The following is a 22768-nucleotide window of genomic DNA, read 5'->3' as shown; positions in this document are numbered from 1 at the left end:
GTGTGGAGGTTTTTCTTTTTTTAAATGATTTTTAATTGACAGTTTTTAAGCAGTATATATCGTTATTATGTATGCATGCAAGGGTTGTTTTAAAGAAGGGTTAAACATATTTTTTGACGGACTGGCATAACATGTGTCGTTTTCTAGTTAAAAAGCCGTTGAGCAGCCCTTCTGGAATGGGCGCCAAAAATGCACCTTCCCTCGCTCAGTGCCAGCCCGAGCGCGCGCGCCCCCCGCCCGACCGGCAGGACAATCCCCCGCATTTTATTAGATTGCTCTTAAAGCTGCACCGATTGAAACGATTTGAGGGAAATGATATCTAGAGATTGAAAAATCAGATTGCGCAGATGCTGTGGCCTAAAAGCCTGCTGCTCGCAGTGTGTATTTTAATTGGCCACTTCCCAAAACGTGTGTTTGTTTTCTTCAATATTCTGTTGCTACAAAGGCGGAGAGGCTTTTCTTCACGGAAACTGAAACTACTGCTAAATTAAAACAATAATTAATTCCTCTGTGGGAACGCGAGAGGAATGTTTACGATAGTGAATACAAGATTTGAGGAAAAACTCATGAAGAGGCAAACGATGTAAACGTTAGCAGCTAAACAAAACCTAAAGGACTCAGGGCCTTATTTACAAGCCCCTTGCGCCGCCGATGCGTCACTTTTAATGTGGGGGAAACTGAGTACAAGCAGCGCAGGGGGCTTGTAAATAAGCCCCCTAGGTTTTAACTAAGGCCTCCAGTTTTCCGTTTTCACTGATCGTCTACTGGAGGAGCAAGAAGTCACTCATTTAGCACAAATGTATTGATCTTGTTCGGATCGCCTCAGTCTACAAAACATAAGTTACTGTTGTGACAATGACGACTTTGCTTAGCCAATCGCTGAACGCAAGTCTTCATTCGGGAAACGGGTCTATACTTTCTCTAGGGAAAAAACTTTTTCAGACCACTGGATTTTGGATGGTGTCAAGGAGGGTTGCAACCTCAAATTATCTCCCTTTCCTCCCAGTGGAGAGGCGTGGTGCAGCGGCCAGGGCAGCTGATTCCGGAGCACAGGGTTCAGGGTTCAATCCCCCCCCCACCCATACCCCCTCTTGCTGCAGCTCAGCTCAGCACCATGTGACTCTGGACAATAGCTCACTTAATTTCCATGACGGCCCCCAGCGCCTTGAGACCCATATTGTGCTTTACAGATTTATATTTACAGGTTTAGAATCTAGTGACTACACCCATCAGAATTCCAGAAGGGAAATAAGATACATTAACAATGGGACATTTTCTTTTGGAAATGGGGTTAATTGTGCCAGTGCCTAACTTAGAACAGGTCCCAGGATGCGTGCTTCCAGTCCAGGGAGGATCTGGCTTGGCAGCTCGGGCTGGGTCTGTTCCCATGAGGAGAGGGGTCAAGATTAATTTGTATATGGCTGGGTCCAAACTGGGGTGGCGTAGTGAGCAAAAGAAGGATGGATTTAACCCAGATTTCTTGAGTGTTTGATTTATTCAGCATTCCGTCTATCATTTGCTGCCCCAGCATTTTTCACCCAAGCGGGATGGGTATACCCAGACGTGGGTCCCTTGCTCATTGTGCAACTGTATTCAAGCCAGCCTGGCTGATAAGGAGTGATACCCCGAAACCAATCCCAAGATGCTTGTTTCCAGTCCAGGAAGCAGTTGGGGCTGGACTGTTCCCATAAGGAGCAGGGTCAAGACTGATTTGCATACAGCTGAGTCCAAACTTGGGTGGCAGTTTGTTGCTGCAGCATAACTAGAACAGGGTCACTGGGCCTAGCCCTGTTTTTTCCCAGTACTAAGTGTATCAAATATTGAGGGAGCGAAAATATTGAGAGCGAGCATCAGATCCAAAGGTTCAAATATGTATAAATTAACTATTCTTAACTCAACATCTAAGTACCTTGAAGATCGTCAAGGTACATAAATGTGAAGTCAAGTATATTAAACCTATACTTACCTGTATATTTACCGTAACAATAATTTAGTCCTCGATATTTAGACCCCATTTTATTTTGTAGTCCAAATTCGAGTGGAAACCCATTATAGGAAGTGAACCCACATGCACTTCCCATTCGATTCAAGAAGGAAGCCTTTCATATAATTCAGACATTGGTCATGCCGATAGAGTTTTTAACTACAATCCACTGCGCGTAATCTATGCCCTACTCTCTTTGCCATTGAACTGTCCTGTGTTTTGTGGTACCACGGTGCTAATATGACTTCATTGGCCCACCATATTAGCTCAAATTAGCACTGCGTGTCCTCTCAGGGGTACTGGTACCCTCTGTCGGCCTCATACATTCTTTTCAAAGGCTCCTGCTGTGTTTCAACTCCCATGCCTGGGTAAATAGGTATTCCAATCAGTGCCGGATCCTGAGACTGCTGCAGATACTAGGAAGGTGTGCAAGAAATAAGGCTGGGTGATCAACCTCAAGAAGTTAAAGCTGGTACAGCATAATAGCTGGGCTTTATCGGCACATTTTAACCCTGTCAACAAGAAAGAATGTATAAATTTCTTAGGGGCAGCAAGGCTACAACTTATTTCAAGGCCAGTGATGTTAGCTCATGCCTTGCAGTGGCTTCAAAACCAGAAGCAGGGTGATATGGCATCATGGGTTTTCATGATCCCACGGACACGCCTGTACCTGTAACCAATAGTCAGGCCCGTTCTGGTAAATGATTTACCTGATTCAAGGGGTTATAAATTCTAGTGTCTATCCTCATCAGACAGGATCTTCAGTGGTTAAGTTTCAAATCCAACGAAAATTTCAGTCAAAAGGAAGATCAGCAATTTACATCAAGGCCAAAAACATCACAATGTCAACATATTTAAATGCATATAGGTGTAAGGTACGTGATAAGTGCAAGATTTTAGGATTAGTGCAGGACGTTGTGAGGGAGGGAGGTTGCGTAAAAATAGGAACATCCACAATTTGTTGAAGAGCCTAACCTGCCAATTGAATGGCCACAGAACTTAAATCAGACAACACAAAATAAGACAGCAGTTGTACATTCACTGACAATCTCCTGTGTTGATTGAAGGCAGAAGTAAGTCAACGTTTCGACCCCTGTTAGAACCAGCAAATTGGTTTGCTTGGAGGTGGGGTCTTCATCAGGACCAAGGGAATGGGCTTACACCAGCATCAGCAGCATGAATCAAGCTGGAAAATTTGGAAGGGGCCAGTCAGTGCTCCCAAGGTGTAGTATTCCACCACTCGATAAGTGAGTCAGGGAACGGCTGAATAAATCAGCATAGACAAGGATCCGTTAATATCCAAAGCTCAAGGGCCGCGTCGGGCAGTCGTTAGCTGTCAGACTGCCCGACGCGGCCCTTGAGCTTTGGATATTAACGGATCCTTGTCTATGCTGATTTATTCAGCCGTTCCCTGACTTACTTATCGAGTGGTGGAATACTACACCTTGGGAGCACTGACTGGCCCCTTCCAAATTTTCCAGCTTGATTCATGCTGCTGATGCTGGTGTAAGCCCATTCCCTTGGTCCTGATGAAGACCCCACCTCCAAGCAAACCAATTTGCTGGTTCTAACAGGGGTCGAAACGTTGACTTACTTCTGCCTTCAATCAACACAGGAGATTGTCAGTGAATGTACAACTGCTGTCTTATTTTGTGTTGTCTGATTTAAGTTCTGTGGCCATTCAATTGGCAGGTTAGGCTCTTCAACAAATTGTGGATGTTCCTATTTTTACGCAACCTCCCTCCCTCACAACGTCCTGCACTAATCCTAAAATCTTGCACTTATCACGTACCTTACACCTATATGCATTTAAATATGTTGACATTGTGATGTTTTTGGCCTTGATGTAAATTGCTGATCTTCCTTTTGACTGAAATTTTGGATAATCGATTAAATTATGGTCATACATGCAGGAAATAGGTGGTGTCGTTAAATTTGTTCGAATCATTAACAAATGTATGCTCTTTTACTCCTCTAAATTTGTCCCCACTGTGACTATCTTTTTGTGTACCTATCTATACCCGAGTCCAGTGGTCTACCGGGTTACCCCATTGATACATAACTCTAAGTTTCAAATCCAGCTTGTTCAGGGTGAGGAATTAGATTCCGTATTCTCCTCCCATCCTCACCACAGACACCAACATGGTGGGGTGGGGGGTAGGTTCAGGCACAGCTGTATCCCAGAGATCCATTATGAGAAATTAAGGCCATCCAATGAGAGGAAACTCTCAGCAATTGTTAAAGCTTTTCTGACATTTATACAATGATAGTTGCGTCACTATGTGGTGATAGGGACAGACAACTACTTACAGTGCTTATCTAACTACATGGCGGCGGGTACCTTCTCGGCCTTTCAACAAGGTACATCATACATTGGGTGTTTTAAATGGATTTCTGTCTTTAGTGTCTACCACCAGAATATATTAGAAATCTAAAAATGTGAATGTCAACAGAGTCCAGTTTTCCATTTGTCCCCACAGTATGACATGATAACAGAATTATTCCACCATTTTGTTGTTGTTTTAGTTTGCATGTGGGTTTTTGCCAGGCCTGGTGTAACACAGGTCAGTTGAACACACACGCAAACGTAGACAATGTACGTATATTATCTAATCTGACCAGGTGTTCTGTTGCTCACTTTTTCAATGAATTCTCTGGATATTGGCAAAAATCTGCAAGAAGAAGGTGTATGAGTTATTGGTAATGCATTGATGGCTTTGCATGTCACAGCCCCCCTTCGATTGACAGACAACTATGGTACTAGAGCACATACTTCTCGTCTGTCTTTCAATGATGGGCCCTTTCTCAAGCCAGGTATCTCATAGACTGTCAACCTCCTAGGAATAATTTGCCCACTACATGCCTTTTCATTCATGGTTCAGGAAGAGACATCAGTTTTAGGTTTAGACCCGCTCCTGATTCTTGTAGGTTCTCCTAAGGGATTTTGATGCGTCAGCAGTTTCTTCCATTAAGGCAAAACTGGCAGCAAACAGGCTTTTAATATCACAGAGGTCCTGTATTTAGCACATAGAGTTGCTACCAGGCTGTTATGAACTTTTGTCACAACAGAATTAATTCTTTGGTCTCGATGTTAGACTATTCGCATTAAACTTCGCCTCGAATACCTATCTGCAGGAAGTATCTCTGCAGCTAATTTCCGCTGACTGGGGGCTTGATACGACCATCACATTAGCCTATTGGCAAGACGAAGTGAATACTCTTGTTCACAATCTTTATTTATGTGTTCTTCTTAGTGGCCTGGTGGTGTGTCCCTCTCCCGTTATTGTGTAAAAGTCCGATTCAAATTCTCCTTTATGTTTCCCAAGGTTCTTCTCCCTCTTCATAAGAGGCAGGGGCTAGTTTCTTGGATGTGTTTAGGACAGAGAGAATTTAGCTGACCATTATGGGCACATCAAGAAACTGAAGGCATTGTTTATGGCATTTGGGTCAGGTGGAAAATGGGAGGAATCTATTTTGGTGCTATTTAGTAATTAGGTGTACCTGGCTGTGTCTTTGGCCTAGGAACAGACACTCATTCCACTTCTGGCATCAGCTTTGTGTCTCTCCACAGAAGAATTAATAGCATTTTGGGCTGAATTGCAGAGAGCACACATTGCAGATCTTTGAAGGGGGCCTACATAAGGCCACCTTCCGAAGTCCCTTTTATTTCCAACCTCATATTAATGAAGAGATCTAAGGGCACACCACAGATGTGGTTTCTTTCTCCTGGAGATGTTGGCTGCTGGAAGCAGCATAAATCTCTTGGTGAGCCCCCAGGGGAAAAATGAGGAGCTACCAGAGGGCCCTGCCCTCAAATTAACAACTACTGCAATAATTCCTCACTTCCAAGTAAACGCTCAGGGTCCCACTTGTAATCCAAGGTTACTAGGCCTCCTTGACTGTACCTGCGGTACCCCTGGTATCAGTAAATCACGATGCATTATAATCGGATGGGATACTGGGCCACCCATTATGACAGCCTTACTACTCCCACACCCATCTGTGGCCCAGCATATGTTGATTGTAGGTTAACCTGGTACAGGCCCATTTGAACGGTTGAATTGATTTCAGTATCGCCCTGACCTGAGATTTGCTGTGCTATATGTTTTATTAGAGAATGTATTGGAGTTACAGTACAACATGGTTTCTGCTGTTTTTCTTAGACTTTTACTGGTTTTCTAGACCCCTATTGATTAGGGCTGGACAATGAAGAGAGACAATGCTGTAATACCCTGATTATGTAGTGGTGATGCTAATTACACTGGATTCTACTCTTCCTTGTTGCAGTCATAAGCCCACCAACCTGCTTGTGATGGTACAGAGTGTGAGTGTGTATCACCTTGTGATTGTGCCTTTGGACAAGATAGAGTTCTAGAGGAATCTAATACTGAATTATCTTCTTTTAATAAAGGTGCAAAAACGTTTTTCCCTAACATGTTGAGCTTTAAGCAAAGTGTTTATCAATATAAGGGACACATGTCTCTAGGTGTGCTGTGGTCTGGCTACATTCCACCAACAGAAGAGAGGGAAGAGACCAGCATGACAATATTTAGAAGCTGCCAGAAAATAACCATATTTTGACAAAAAGCTTGGAGATGCCAATAGCTACCAAGAATTTGCCCTGTCACAGGTGTTAGATGTTAACATCTGGCTGGAAATAGGAAACCCGCAATAAATGGTTTGCTGAGTATCCTCGCGCAAATATTGAACAAAGTAAGCGTGAACAGGTTCTTGTGGATAAAAATGATACTGTCCATGCTGAATTAGATAGATTGTGCTATCTTACAGAGAAGGGACCTGAACCAGCCTATCCCAGCAGTAGGTGGCAGTCCTACTTGGCAAGTCTCCAAAGCTGGTGTAGTTCATCCACAGTAGGTACTGGCCAGATAGGTCAATGGAAGGATGTGATTGATCACTGACTCATTCAGAAGCAACATTGCAGACCCTACAGAGTGACATGTGTTTTGTTCATGGATCTAAATGCAGACTATACAGAGCCAAGTAGGGTAGTTAAGCATCCAATTTGTGTATTGTTAGTTGCAATGTACCTTCATCTGCAACTTGGAAATGGTAGAGATGTTAGCTGTTGGGTGAAGATTGACTAGGCTTGTGAGGGTCAGATTTGACTTTTTCATGAAGGAGAATCTCAGCCAAGTATTAACAAATGAGAGGTACCCCTTCTGATAATGATGGGCAAGCAATAGAGCGGTGTGGCACAATGTTGTGATCGATATTGTTGAGCTACAATAATACTGCATCTACTAAATTGCCTACCACAACATTGTCAAGGCAAGCATGTAGTAAATAGGGAATTTTCTCTGCTGCTCCCCTCTCTTCGTTCTAAAACAGTTTTTGTGAGATGTGCAATACCTCAGGGCACAGCATTTTGGGCAACTCTGTTCAAGGTCTTGATCCATCCCCTGCCAAATATTGTCAGCATATTTGGGATTAGGATCGTCTTTTATGCTAATGACATTCACCTTTTTTATAAAGAGGCAATAATTAAGATATCTTTCTTCAGCGGATGTATGTCGTTACAACGCACACTTTTACAACGCATGCACTTACAACGCATTTTTTACAACGCACAATCCATTACAACGCACTACACTTACAACGCATGACACTACAACGCATTTTTAAAAAATACCTTTACAACGCATACCATTACAACGCATAATATTAAATTGCATTAAAGGTAAGTATTAGATAGTATAAGGGTAAAAATTACTTTTCTAACTCCAGGGGGTGCAACAGTAGGGTAAGTGTTGGATAGTATAGAGGTAAAAATTACTATTCTAACTCCAGGGGGTGCAACAGTAGGGTAGGTGTTGGATAGTATAGGGGTAAAAAATTACTATTCTAACTCCAGTGGGTGCAACAGTAGGGTAAGTGTTGGATAGTATAGGGGTAAAAATTGCTATTCTAACTCCAGAGGGTGCAACAGTAGGGTAAGTGTTGGATAGTATAGGGGTAAAAATTACTATTCTAACTCCAGGGGGTGCAACAGTAGGGTAAGTGTTGGATAGTATAGGGGTAAAAATTACTATTCTAACTCCAGGGGGTGCAACAGTAGGGTAAGTGTTGGATAGTATAGGGGTAAAAATTACTATTCTAACTCCAGGGGGTGCAACAGTAGGGTAAGTGTTGGATAGTATAGGGGTAAAAATTACTATTCTAACTCCAGGGGGTGCAACAGTAGGGTAAGTGTTGGATAGTATAAGGGTAAAAATTACTATTCTAACTCCAGGGGGTGCAACAGTAGGGTAAGTGTTGGATAGTATAGGGGTAAAAATTACTATTCTAACTCCAGGGGGTGCAACAGTAGGGTAAATGTTGGATAGTGTAGTGTAATATTATGCGTTGTAATGGTAGGCGTTGTAATGGAATGCGTTGTAAAGGTAGTTTTTAAAAATGCGTTGTAGTGGCATGCGTTGTAAGTGTAGTGCGTTGTAATGGATTTTGCGTTGTAAAAAATGCGTTGTAAGTGTAGTGCGTTGTAAAAGTTGCGTTGTAAAGGTTGTTCCCCTTCTTCAGCTCATGAATGTATGAATTCTAACTTTTTTAAGTTAAATGGAGCAGCAACAAAGATCCTACTCTTAGGAACAAATAACTTCTGTCCTCCTCAATTCCGGCCCACTAATTTGGACCTACATCCCTAGATGAGAACAATGTGAAAATATTAGGACTTGTCTTTGATATAGAACAAGGTGTGACTCCTCAAATTAATTCTATGGCTAAGTCCTTTTTTCACCAGATTAAATTGTTAAGTAAGAGCGTAACATGTATTGCTGAAGAACTTAGAGCCTCTGTAGTTAATTCTTCTATTAATTATCAACCTGATTATGAAAATGTGTGTCATCGGAGATTTCCTGCTAAAGCTGTTTTTCAATTACAGCAAGTCCAAAATCAGAAGTTTCGATTCGTTTTCTATTAAGATCGTGTTTGGAAGCCTGTTAGGTATTTTATTGGCTTCCTGTAAAAAGACACCTACAGTTTAAGTCCCACTGCTACTGCTATAGGGCTTACAAAAGTAAAGACTCCAGGTTCATTCAAGGCTGAATTCCTAGATCTACCTGAAATCGGTCTCTTCATTCTAGCAGCTGCTTTCACTGCATATTCCTTGCGCACCCAAAGCATGATTAGGAGGAGAGCTTTCTCTTTGTTTACTCCCTCTCTATGGAATTCGCACCCTAAAGCAAGTCAGTTAAAAGAGAGTCTCTCAGCATTTACAAAGGTTCTGAAAACATATCTAATTTGTTAGTACTGTCAGCTCTCTTATTGCCTTTCCTTAACCTGGTCTTTCAATCTACTGGTGCCTTGAGGACTTTGTGGGTTCATTCATTCATCCATAGTTACTAGGCTTACCTCCACATGGGGTTGGGTGGTTAGATCCACGTAGTAGGTGATATATATGTTATGAAATATAATGCATGTGATACAGTGTAGCGTGCCAGAAATAGACACCATCAGCAGAAATACCATTTAAAGAAAGGGGATGGCAGTATCGCAATGTCAAGTACTATGCCCACCCTTGTGGCACATAGGTCTCCCGTGGAGGAAGACACTGCAGCGTGTCATAACGCAGCACCTAAAGGTAATTTGCTTCAGAGTGAACATCAGGGAAGATGCCTCAGTCACTCACTTTCTTGACCTCCCTTCCCTTGTGTCCAGGGTCTGGGACCCCTGCAACTTTGAAACCTACGCACTGCTATCAGATGAGCCCCCGTCCGAGCCCTTGGTCTGTACAGGAGCTGGAACGTGGATGCCTGTGTGTGCCAAAGATCACAACAGTGGAGACCTGTGCGATATGAGCAGGGACTTTATAGCACATTACTTTATGGGCAGTTATTCTGTGACGCAGCAACAGGTGTGCAAGTACTTTGTGGCACAGTAACAGGTGGGTGAGTATTCTGTACACAGGGATCAGCAGGTATTATCATACAAAGTAATTGGTGGACAAGGATTCTGTGCCGACGTTCTTTGACACAGTAACTACTAAACTCAAATTGCGTGGGTAAGTAACTGATGAGGTATTCTGGGGCATAACAACTGACGTGATTGTTCTCGAGACAGAGTACCTACCTCCGGAGGGTAGGTATATTTAATTAATTATTCGTTTGCACACAGGTCAGATATTCGCACATACATTCGATGCTTCTGCAGAATGATCCATTCAGCAAATGCGATTCATACAGCAGGTCAGGGTCAAGGTGAATCTTAAGCGGGCTTTTCTATGGCGCAGGAATGTACACTGACAACTTATCTAGCGCAGTCTCCTGGTACAGGAAGTGTACAGGGTATTGCTTCTGCGGGATCATGTGTTAGGAGAGGTAATATTTGTCCTGTATTTTCAAACGCGCAATGCTTTCTCCTGCCGCACCAATAAATGTCTGATAGGTTCATATGGTGCATTGAGAAGTGTACAATGTTTAGGTTGAGAACATGAAGTCTTGCGATAGCAGTAAATGAGTACAGTGTTATTGTGTATTAGAGATCACACAAACGTTTACTAAGAAAATAATGAGAAGATATCTGTGTCAAGGGAAGGAAGGAAGGTCTAGGCAGCCTGGAACCCATACCTCTTTCACTCAAAGCTCTGCTACTGCCTGATCCCACTTTTTCTGCCCTTGAAAATTATGTACTCACGATCTGCCTTCCAACTACTAGGGTGTCATTTATAACATATGCTTTTGTTGTGTCACAACTTGCACATGCACAGATGGTCAGGGATGACCGTTGTTTGCATTCATACAACTTTACCTTCCAAGCCAGCTGTAGAGCTGAAGCGGGCATGGAACTCCAAGGGTTATGGTGAGAGAGAGCGGGTCTAGGCTGCTCCCAGACTCCCGTGCCCCTCAGGATCTATTCGTGTACCCATGATTCTCTTCGTCTTGTACGCGGAGTCAACTGGGTGTTTGGTGGATTTGTTGCCCATCTCCATGAATCAGTTTATGATGTACCTGTCATCACCCAACAACTGAGGACTTTCTTGTGAATAGGAGATAGGGGGGCCCTGCATAAGCTAAACTTAAATGTCACAAAGACCAGCCTCATGCTGATCACAGAACGTTCTTGGTGTTAAACTGCTCAATCTTGGCTCCATAAACGTGCCTGGACAGAGCTGGCTATCCAGATGAGATCCACGGTCCTTATTGTGGCCTCAGGTGTGAGTCTGTATCCTAATATCCAGGCCATGGCCATGGCAGATACATGGCTTGTACAATGTATAATGTGAGTCAACAATCGCTGATGGTGGTCCCTGTCACTTTTAATCAGCAGATTTTGACCCAGAGCGACAGAGAGAAAAGCAGAAGTGGGAGAAAGAAGCTGAAAGAGGCAGACATGTACACAGTGACAAAGGGAGACAGCAGGAGTGAAAATGAACCTAAAAGATTGACATAAACAGACAGGAAGTTTAGAGCGGTACAAGAAAGAGGCAGGAGAAGAAATTAAAACTAGGCGACTTTGGTTTTAGGCAAGGGTGGCATTCACCAGCACAAGAGCTGTTTAAAAATTTGGGCCACTGCACTTATTTTTGGGGGGGAAATTTTGCAGTGGCTTCGTGATTCCAATTTCTTGCCCATGCATTGCGTTGTAACCTGTGGTCTCACCCCCTGTAGACTTAGGAAGTTTAGTGCTGGCTGGCATGACACCGTTTTGCCCCCAGGGCAGTACCGCATGTTGCAGCTCAGTTCTTGTCTGATATAATCAATCATATCATTCCATTTCCCACTCCTGCATTGCCTCTCTCTTAATGCCAGTTTACACTTTACAGTGATGTGTCTTGCTAAAAAAAGCATTCACATTAGGTCTCAGCAGAAACATTTATCACTTCTGCCGGTCACTGATGATCTAGTACCAAAGCTTGTTTGCATTATTTGTACATGTATTTATTTACTTAATACTTTATTTATTTCCTCAGTCAGTCATTTATTTGTTTATTCTTTCTCTATTTTTGGAAAATGTCCTTTTCAAAAGAACAAGAGCAGTTATTGAATCAAATTATACTTTCAGAGATTGTTGTAGTAGGTATGTATCGATTTATGTATTCATTTTTTATTTATGTTTGGAAAATGGACAATTCAAAAGTGAAGTTATACAATCATATTCATCTTTCAGAGATTGTTTCAGGAGTTTCGTCGGCAGTTTCTCATCCATGGGCCATGTTTCAACCTCTGGGGTTCCTCAGGGGTCGACCTTGAGCCCTGCACTTTTTTAATATCTATATTCACCCTCTGGCCGAGCTGGTGGAAAGCTGTGGTCTTACCCTATTCTCCTTTGGAGATGATACTTAAATCATCTTTTCTTTATCTTCCGCTCAGGACCACAGCTCCATGTCTCTGAACCTGTCTGGCTCAAGTTGCCTCATGAATGAGTCACAATTCATGGAAACTGAATGGTGAAAAAACTGAGGTGTTGAATATTGGGAAGAGCCCATGTATCTGGGGCCCACAACGTTGCCCATCTGCTTTGGGTGATAGCCCTACTCCTGCTTCTAAAGGTAAGAAATGAGTCTTCTTGGTAGACTCCATGACCACAGGTGGCAAAGGTCTCTGGGGCCTGTTTCACAACCTTGAAAAGTTTACCGAAATTCGCTTGGATTCTCCCCATACCTGTCTAAAGAACCATCACCCAGGCCACTATTTCATCCTGTCTGGGTTATGGCAATAGTCTTTATCTGGGGTCTCATAAAGCCTCCTTGAGATGCTTGGATGTTGTGCAAAATGCAGCCTCTAGGCCTATCTTTAGATTGCCAAAATATGCCTCGGCTACTTCTCTTCATCATGAGCTGCATTGGCTAGTTGTGCAAATATGTGTCCAATTTAAGGCAATGTGCTATGTCTTTAAAGCAAGGGCTGGGACCGCCCCTCACCACATCAATGGCCTGATCAAACTTTACCGGGCTATTAGAGACCTGTGCCCAGCAACCTCTCTCTGTGCACTGTCCCCGAGATCAAACTTACTCGCATGATGGGAGGTCGCTCCCTCAGTTCTCGGGCCCCACCTTTCGAATGCTCTGCCGGAACATCTGAGATGTTGCACTTCGCTGCTCTCCTTTCACAGACACCTGAAGGCCTGGCTGTTTTGAATCCATCTGAGCTGGCAGAAACTCTTTTGGTTGCTGAAAGTGCTGGGAAACCCGAGTGCGTGGCTGTTTTGATTTATAAATATTAAACTAAACTACGGGAATGTGTTCGGAAGAGTATGATGTTAAGACATCTTCCACCAGACTGGCTAGACCGATTTGGGAGCACTTCCTGACCTGATCATGTGTATGAGGCCCTGTGCAAATGATGCAACACAGTACAGTTCTTTCGTTCCAAGTAGAGTCTGCTTTCCTCTCATAAAAGACTGGAAATCTGTTTGTTTGCGACCGCCTCTGGTTCTTTGTTTTACGTTTTTTCCAGGAGTAATTGCCCCATGATGTTTTCTAAGCTTCTGCGTTTTGTTGCCTTCATGGTTAATATTATTGACCCTGTCCTTCTGGTGAGTGAATTCTTTGGTGTGGTCTGTAAAAACTTGGAAAAATAAACTGCATAATATATTTGTCCTGCTGCTAGGAATAATGTACAAAAATAAACTACACATTTTTCTGCTGCTAGGAAATAATGGTTTGGGGCACTTTGGCAGCTTTTTACAAGTTTGATTATTTCAAGAGCTTCTCTTCACAGGTGTCTGCTAAAGCTGAAGAAGTTCTAAAGTTATATTAAGAAAGAGCTGTACCTGAGAACACCCGAAAAAGTAATTTGGCCTAGATTATTCCCAAAGCCACGTTTGGACAGTGTTTCTACATGAGCTAAACTTTGCATAGTCTTGAATTGGGCTATCTTGACTACCACTGTGACTTATGCTTTTTTTTTTAATTCGGGGGTCCCGAGTCACAAAAAAACAAGCATTGGCAAAGCCAATAGGTCTCATCTATGTGAAAGCTTTTGGATCTGCCACTTTCTTTAGCCATGTTGTACAACGGCGTGGCTGATGTTCACCATGGCGAAACGTTAGTGGTGTGGCATAGAGTAGAGTGGTGTAGAGGGGAATAAGTGGTGTAGATTGGAGTGGAATAGAGTAGGGTGGAGTGGAGTGGAGTGGCGTAGAGTAGAATAATGTGGATGGAGAGCTGTAGAGTTGAGTGGTGTAGAGTGAAGTGGCATAAAGTGGAGTTGCATAGGTTAGGGTGTTGTAAAGTACAGTGGAGTGCAGTGGCTAGAGTGGAGTGGTGTACAGTAAAGTGGCGTACAGAAGAGTGGCATAGAGTAGAGTGGCACAGAGTAGTGTATGGTGGCATAGACTAGAGTGGTGTAGAGTAGAGAGGCGTAGAATAGAGTAGCGTAGAGTAGATTGATATTAAAGTGGAATTTAGTGGCATAGAGTGGAGTGACCCAGAGTTGAACTGCATAGTGTGGAGTGGCATAGATTGGAGTGGCATACAGTGGAGTAGCATAGCATAAAGTGGAGTAGAGTGAAGTGAAGTGAAATGGCACAGAGTGGAGTGGCATAGAGTGGCACAGAGTGGAGCATCGTAGAGTGGAGTCGCATAGAATGGAGTGGCATAGAGTGGGATGGCATAAAGTAGGGTGGCATAGAGTGGGGTGGCATAGAGTGGGGTGGCATAGAGTTGTGTGGGGTAGAGTGAAGTGGCATAAAGTGGAGTTGCATAGGTTAGAGTGGTGTAAAGTACAGTGGAGTGCAGTGGCTAGAGTGGAGTGATGTACATCAAAGTGGCATACAGAAGAGTGGCATAGAGTAGAGTGGCACAGAGTACAGTATGTTGGCATAGACTAGAGTGGTGTAGAGTAGAGAGGCGTAGAATAGAGTAGCATAAAGTAGAATGATATTAAGTGGAATTCAGTGGCATAGAGTGGAGTGATGCAGAGTTGAACTGCATAGTGTGGAGTGGCATAGATTGGAGTGGCATACAGTGGAGTAGCGTAGCATAAAGTGGAGTAGCGTAGCATAAAGTGGAGTAGAGTGAAGTGAAGTGAAATGGCACAGAGTGGAGTGGCATAGAGTGGCACAGAGTGGAGCAAGATAGAGTGGAGTAGCCTAGAATGGGGTGGCATAGAGTGGGATGACATAGAGTAGGGTGGCATAGAGTGGGGAGGCATAGAGTGGGGTGGCATAGAGTTGTGTGGGGTAGAGTGGCATGGAGTACCGTGGTGTAGAGTGACAAAGTGAAGTGGCATAAACTGGAGTGCCATAGAGTGGAGTGGCATAGATTAGAGTGGTGTGGTATAGAGTGGAGTGGTATAGGGTAGAGTGGAGTGGAGTGACACAGACTAGAGTGGCGTAGAGTGGCATAGAGTAGAGTGCCATAGAGTGGTCTAGAGTGCCATGGAGTGGCATTGTGTGGAGTGGAGTAGAGTACAATGGAGTCCTGTAGAGTGGCATGGAGCAGAGTAGCATTAAGTAAAGTGGCGGGGAGTACAGCAGAGTAGGGTGGAATAGAGTAGAGTAGCGTGGAGTGGCATAAAGTGGGGCTGAATAGAGTGGAGAAGAGTGGCATGGAGTAGAGTGGCATATAGTAGAGTGGCGCAGCATGGAGTAAAGTGGAATGGCATGGAGTTGCATAGATTAGAGTGGGGTAGAGTGGCGTAGAGCGGTATAAAATAGATTGGAGTAGAGTAGAAGGGTGTAAAGTGCAGTGGTGTATAGTGTCGCAGAGTGGCATTGAGTGGAGTGCAGTGGCATAGAGTGGAGTAGAGTCAAGCGGAGCACGGTAGAGTGGCACTGAGTGGAGTAAAGGGGAGTAGCATAAAGTACAGTGGAGAGGTGGAGAGTGGCATGGAGTAGAATAGAGTGGCATGGAGTAGAGTAGCATGGAGTGGATTGGCGTGAATTGAAGTGGAGTGGCATTGACTGAGGTGGCGTGGAGTAGAGAAGAGTGGAGTAGAATGGCGTGGAGTAGAGTGGCCATGGAGTAGAGGGGCAAAGACAGGCACTGGAATGGAGTATTGTAGACTGAATAGGCATGGAGTGGCGTAGAGTGCAGTAGAGTGGCATAGAGTGGAGTGGCATGGTGTGGCACAGAGTAGAGTGGTGTAGAGTAGAGTGGCATAGAGTGGAGTGGTGTAGAGTGTTGCAGAGTGGCACAGAGTGGAGTAGAGTGGAATGGCACAGAGTACAGTGGAGTGACGTAGAGTGCAGTGGAGTGATGTACAGTAGCTTAAAGTACAGTGAAGATGTGTAGAATGTCATAGAGTAGAGTGGAGTGCCATAGACCAGAGTTTGTGGGCGCAGAGTACAGTGGCATAGGGTGGAGTAGCATGTAGATTGGAGTAGTGTAGAGTGACGTAGAGTGGAGTGGAGTTATACGGTTGTGGGTGTAACTAAAGCGTCAATAGAGACAGCAAATAGGGTGAAAACAACATGAATAAGAACCTGTATGCCTGTGTTAAAAGTAGGAAAGCACATTGCACATCCGGGAATAATACCAAAACACTCATAAAAAAAATATTTAAAAATGTGTGTTGCAGAAAGAGGAGGAAGAACAAAGATTGGGAAATACACATGTACTTGGTCCAATGTCAAGAGTGGAGCTAACACAAGAAAGGAAGAAAAGCCGACAGGACATAAGCAATCAAATGCTGCAAATAAAAGTGTCAACAAAAACAACTGATTGTATGCTGTGGTTGAGTCTTAAACCCACTGAATTATAAAGGATATGTCTCGCAGCACAGTGCATGCGCTGTGGTGGCGACACCTAATGATGGAAATCTGCACCCACAAGTTTCCAACCTCACATATATGTGTGGAATTTCACAAACGTTTCCCATTGTACATCTGTAAACCTGCAACTGCCGCATATTACCTGTGGGAAACCCCTTCTCTTAAGTCCCCACCAGTTTTGGGGGTTTTCCGATGTCATTCTGACACTAGTAAGGAGATTTACGCCTGCCAATGACAGGGCTTAGTATACACCGTTTAGATGTAAATTATGACATTTGCGTGTGTAAATTGGACGTACTGGCGCACACGGCTTTGAGAATCAGCCAGTGATTGTTTTCACGCCTTTATTGGGTTGGCGCCAAAAAGTTACGACATCAGACACACATTACATAGCGGCCCCTTTCAGTAACCGCTGGCCTGCTCGTCACGTTTGAGAAAGGCGCTGCAGGGACTTTGCAGTCAGGGTCCGAGGTCCGAGCTGCTGCATGCTTGCTGCTGGGGCCTCTCTGAGTACAGCTGGAGTCGCTAATGCGAGCCTCGGCACAGATGTGGCAAACGTCCCTCGTCTATTTATTTACGTCATGATTTTACAGCGTGGACCACACAGGGATGCCCCGGGTCAAAGGTACCACAGTAAAGCGCATACATCGCCCTATCACCGCAGCTTAATCTATGTGGCATTGTTTGCAGTTACATCATCGTCACACCGAAGTACACATATGTGCAGTTATGGGACCGGCATTCATGAACATAAACGGAGCAGCATTTACGAGTGTGTCTGAAGGGAGCAAATGTCCTTGCCGCCAAGATGGCTCGTTGAAATTCGCAAATTAGCGTTGGATGTTGATGGTCGTAACGGACGCGCTGTCACCCGCGTGGCTGTCAATGGTGCAGCGGCGGCAGTGGCACCGAGCCAAACCTTGTGGGGTCCACCGGACTCCGGTTACGGCAGTCTTTTACTTGCAAACAAGGGGCAGCGGGGAGGGTTTTCTTTATTTGCACCAGGGCCTATGGCACCCTTGCTGCGCCATTGACTGTTTCCAACCCTGGAAGGGTTGACGCGGTCTTTCATCGGGTTGACGCGGTCTTTCATCTTACTGGGTCGATGAACAGAGAAACACGACTTGTGTTGCCTTTCGAGTGGATAAGTATGCTTGGCACCATCTGCAGGCTGTTTGCAGAGAAGGACAGGGTTGTTTACAAAGGACATCCGGCAAATGCCTCTCTGATTGGCAGAGATTAAAGCATGCTCAGAGCTGAGGGGTACATGGCCGTCCTGCCGGCGGCGGCAGTGCCACAAGAGCTGGTATGACAAATCAGTGTATGGGCAATTTTTTTCTGTGTTCTTGTTTTATGATCTGGTGGGCCGGTTTCTGTTTTTTACATTTGATGTCTCAGATATTACAACAAGCATTGCCTGCAGCAAACACAAATGCCTATAGTCTCCCAAACCATCAAATTCACCTACTCAACGTGTCTACAAATTCAAAACTGAACTCACTTTCAAATGTGGGCCACACTTTGGCTATCGATCCGCTAAAAGGGCCACGTTTAATTTGGAGCTGGGTCTTTTTTCTAAGTCTGACTCTGCCTGCTCACTGGTGGTGGTACACATTCGTGTGATGTGATGGCGTGCGGTTTACCTACCACCTGCACTGACGGGAGAGTGGCAATGAAGCACCGGCGTCGTGCATTACACCCGAAAGAGGTGAGGAATGTGATGACGGTGAATCCAATACGTCGCCGCCCACAAATGTAACCCACTGGAAACAGTATTGTGTTAATATTGCTCTTACTACTACTGATGAGGGGCTATGCAGGTATTATGCGTTTCCATTGCCCAAATCCATGACGTATTTAATTTATCCTCCCTTGGAGAGTGAAAGGTTGAAGAATCGTTGGATTAGAACAGCAAGTCACTCAAGATGAAGAGTGTGCATGTGTCTCTCTCACCCTCACATCCGCGCGTCCTCTCATCCCTCCCTCCAGAGGCTGCCACCCATGTGCTCCTACAGGCCTCGGGTAAGTTCGTCGTGCCTGAAGGGTGTTCTGCGCTCCTGGCTCTCAACGCGTGCGCACGACGAGCAGAGGGGTTACTGCTGACCCGGACAGGCCGCCAGGCCCCACCATAGCACAGTGAGGCACGGCTCGTGGGTGACCTCCCACCCCACCCTGGAGAGTGATGCCCTCGCCGCGCTGCCAGCCGCCATGCCCTGCTCGCGTATCACTTCACCCCAGCCTCTCCTCACTTACGTGCTCCGGTCAGGCAGGTGGAAGTCCACGGAGTAGCCGAAGTAGCTGCCCGGGGGCCCGCTGTAGACCGTGGCCTTCTCGGTGTCCAGGTTGAAGGTTAGCAGTCCAGGTGAGAGCAGAAGGGGCCCGAGCCAGGCTGGGAACCAGTGGCGCAGGCCGCTGCGGCGAGGACCGGGCATCTTCAGGCGGCTCCCTTCGAAGGCCGGAGGAAGGACGGGCAGGAGTTCAGTACGGGACAGGAGGGACCGGGGAAGGTGGCCGGGGAGAGCGGCGGTTTGCTGCCTGTCTGCGGGAGGCGACAGGGAGCAGCGTGGTCACCCAGGAGGGGCTCGGTGTACTCTGCACAGACAGGGGTGTCTGCGTACTTCCCACAGACAGGGAGAGGGGTACTCGGTGTACTCTGCACCGACCGGGGTGTCTGCGTACTGCCCAGAAGGAGGGAGGGTGAGGGTCAGTGCACTCTGCACAGATAGGAGAGGGGTGGGTACTGCCTAGAGACAGGGAGAAGAGAGAGTCTATGCACTACTCACTGTCCGACAGTGGCTCTGGTACTAGAGACAGGAGGCTCTGCGTACTGGCACAGAGACGGAGTCTGTGTACTACTCACAGACAGCAGGGGGTCCGGTCCATGCACCTCTCACAAACGGGAGAGGTTCTTAGTGTTGACATACAACAGCTGCTCTGTGCACTGTGCACAGACCGGGTGGATGTGTGCTACTCACAGGACTCTACTGCTCACAGAGAAGAGGGTCGGCAGTGGCGCTGTGCACTACAGAAGACAGGAGGAGGGGTCTGTGCACTGCGCACAGACATCCAAGTCATCGAGGGAGGGCACTGCGATCAGAACTCCGGGGGCCAGTAGCCTCGATCACTTGGTGGTACCGATTTCCCCGGATTCAGTCACAGTCGGGCCCCTGCAGCCGGAGCTCCGTCCTCCGCATCTGTTTCACCCCAGAAACCGAGATGCTTCTCCGCTGCCTCTGACTGCATCCAGAGCGGCGAGTGCAGTCGAGTCACTGCGATCACTGCTCACTGCTGCTGCAGAGTGGAGTCCGTTCTTCTTCACTGCACACCTGGGTGAGTCTGGAATGACTGAACTCACTGCTACACGGAATCAGTCTCCCTCTTAGCGCCAGAACTGGAGAAGTGCTGCAAAGCGCTACACTGGAATCACTGCCGCAAAAAAAAGGCACCTCCTCTCGTTCCGGTTCAAATCCAGTGTTCTCTTTGGAACTGCATCAGGAGCAGTGTTGCTGGAAGTTCTTCAAAGGGTTCACTGGAAACGGTACTGCGCTGTAGTCGTCCTGTCTCTGTTGCTTACTACATCCAGTGCAAGGCAGAGAATTGCTGGTGAGGCTCTGTTTTCAGTGTCAGCTTTCCCCTGCATCCAGTGCACTGCCAGGACCAAGAGCAGTGCTTTACTATAATCAGTGCTGGTCTGGACTCTCTGTTTCTCATAACATCCACGCACAGCATGAAGGGCGCCCCCTACACCTCAGTTTCCTTTCTGTTGTCCTGCGCCAAAGTTCTGCCCAAGAGCTGCGGTGCTGCCAGAGCGCTACGCTGTGCTCAGTACACCGCTGCTGCTTCTCGTGCAGCCCATTCGTGCTCTGTCTCGAGGCGGGAGGGAGGAGGGGGCGGGAGATTCAAGATCCAGGAGTGCAGAAGTGGACGCTAGAAGGATGGGGGAGTGACCGAGGTAATAGCAGGGAAGGAAGGCGTGGGGCGAGTGAGGGCAGGAGCTGTGAGGAGGATGTCTGGAGGAAGAGGGAGGGGCGGGAGCTGTGTCTGGGGTCCCGAGACTGCTCGGCTTCCTAAACACTTGTTAAAGCCTGCACACGGGACCGCGACCCTCTGAGAGCGCAGGCACGGGACACAAGCTGACAGACACACATGGACACTGCATCTACATACTCACACACACTGGGTGGACTCTCACGCAATTACAGACTGCACGCACACACCCGCCCCAAGGTACACATCATGTTACAATACGATGACTATACAGCGGGACTCTTACAGATATACAAACATACGCAAACAACACACCCATTGCACACTGAGGGACATTTGCACAATTCTGAGCCGAGTGAGTATCTGATCCCTTTCCTAACTTTTGCAGATCGGGAACCTACAAGCCTTGGAGAATTTTGCGTTAAAGGGGTGTCTCGGGATTCAGAGTATTCATAAAGAGCGGGGGGAGGGGCTTGTTTAGCTGGCAAAAGTCAGGGATCGAATGAGAACTCGAGTGGCGTGGGCACAGCTGTGCCACCCGGGTGGACTGCTTCAGGGGCGCCCATGGAAGCTCTCACCGAAGGGCCTGTGGTAAATTCCCAGGACGGGCATCTGGTAAGATAGCAGATCACGCTGACCACAACCTCCCCTCCACCCTGGCAGCTCCACCTCAGCCCCCGCCGCCGTGGGTTTAGTGTATATGAGATGCGCAAGGACATTGTCTGCACACCTGAACCCGCGACCATCACCAGTGATGCACAGGTGCTCGCATAGGCACGTGCCCTAGGCGGCACACCCGAGCCATAGGTCTAAGACATGCCCGCTGGGCGTGGCATTAGTATGTAAGGCTGACCCCGCGCCGTCGTTGGTATTTGTATGCACATGGTATATGTCGTTAGTTGGTACGCCTCAGCCCTCGGGGCCGTAGGTTTAATGTATATGAGATGCGGAAGGACATTGTCTGCACACCTGAACCCGCGGCCATCACCAGTGATGCTCATGTGCCGGTATAGGCACGTGCCGTTAGGCGGCACACCTGAGCCAGAGGATTAAGGCAGGCGAGGTGGGCCGGAGTGGCATCAGTATGCAGCCCTGACCCTGGGGCCATTGTTGGTGTTGTACGTGTCCAAGCATACGCACATGCTATATGCGGTCAGCTGGTACACCTCAGCCCATGGCCCCCATAGGTTTAAGGTTTATGAGATGCGCAAGGCCGTTATCTGCACATCTGAATCTGCGGCCATCCCCAGTGTTGAACGCGCGCGTGCATGCCCACATTTTACATGTCAGTCGGGGCACACATGAGCTACAGGTGTAGGAGTAGGACGTGCGCGTGTCCATTAGCATGCAAACCTGACCCCCAGCCTTCGCCTGTACTGCCTGTGTGCATGGATACGCACACGATAAAGACCGCTCGCTGCACACCTCTGCCCTGCCGCCAGTGGTTTAAGACATATGAGGTAGGCAAGGGTATCATCACCTGCGCACCTGATTCTGTTTCCGTCGCTGCACAAGTGCATATAGCGGCATACTCCAGAGCTTAATTTGAGCCGGTGATTTCCAGTGCCTAGCACCGGTGCTATTGTCAACCACGGCACTTTATTGTCACCACTGTACTCAGACAAACAGTGCCATCATGTGGCTGATTTCCCTGATTTAGAAATCCTCACTACAACATTTGTTTATTAATTCCAAATACATTACAAATGACTAATACCTGTGGCACAAGCCGTTCTTATAGCTATGGGGGCCTGGACTAGTCTGAATTGTCACACTGCTCGGTGTATGGTGGTAGTAGTTCTGTTGGTACTGTTATTGGCAGCACTGGTAGGAGCAATGGGTGGTGCAAGCTGCAGTGGCCTCATGATGAGAGCCCTGGCACTTATAATTTTAAAAATTAAGCACTGACTATATCCATTTAGGTGACTGTCACAGGTTTAGGTACCCCAGGCGCGCATGGGCTTTAACTGCACACAGAGCCTGCGGGCCTCAGAGTAGAGAGGATGTGGCCTAATTGCCGGAGCTGCCGATTTTGAAACTGGGGAACTGGGTTTGATTCTCTGCGTCAGCTCACCATCCTGCGAGTCTGGGCAAATCCCTTTATCTCCCTGTGCTTTAAAAAACAAA

At 46.4% G+C, this 22768-nt stretch overlaps 1 protein-coding gene across 1 annotated transcript in view; it reads right to left on the bottom strand.

Moving 5' to 3' along the window:
• The window catches only part of ITGA8 (integrin subunit alpha 8), a 652632-nt gene extending 632813 nt beyond the window's left edge, over positions 1-19819 (bottom strand). Inside the window, exon 1 of the mRNA XM_085631247.1 lies at positions 18908-19819. Within this exon, the coding sequence (XP_085487373.1) occupies positions 18908-19086 (179 nt within the window). The 5' untranslated portion in view covers positions 19087-19819. The remainder of the gene's footprint in view (positions 1-18907) is intronic.
• Positions 19820-22768: the final 2949 nt, after the last annotated feature.

Source organism: Triturus cristatus, chromosome 10, assembly GCF_964204655.1.
Source record: "Triturus cristatus chromosome 10, aTriCri1.1, whole genome shotgun sequence".
Classification (NCBI taxonomy): Eukaryota; Metazoa; Chordata; class Amphibia; order Caudata; family Salamandridae; genus Triturus; species Triturus cristatus.
This window is presented reverse-complemented; position numbering and strand designations above follow the sequence as displayed.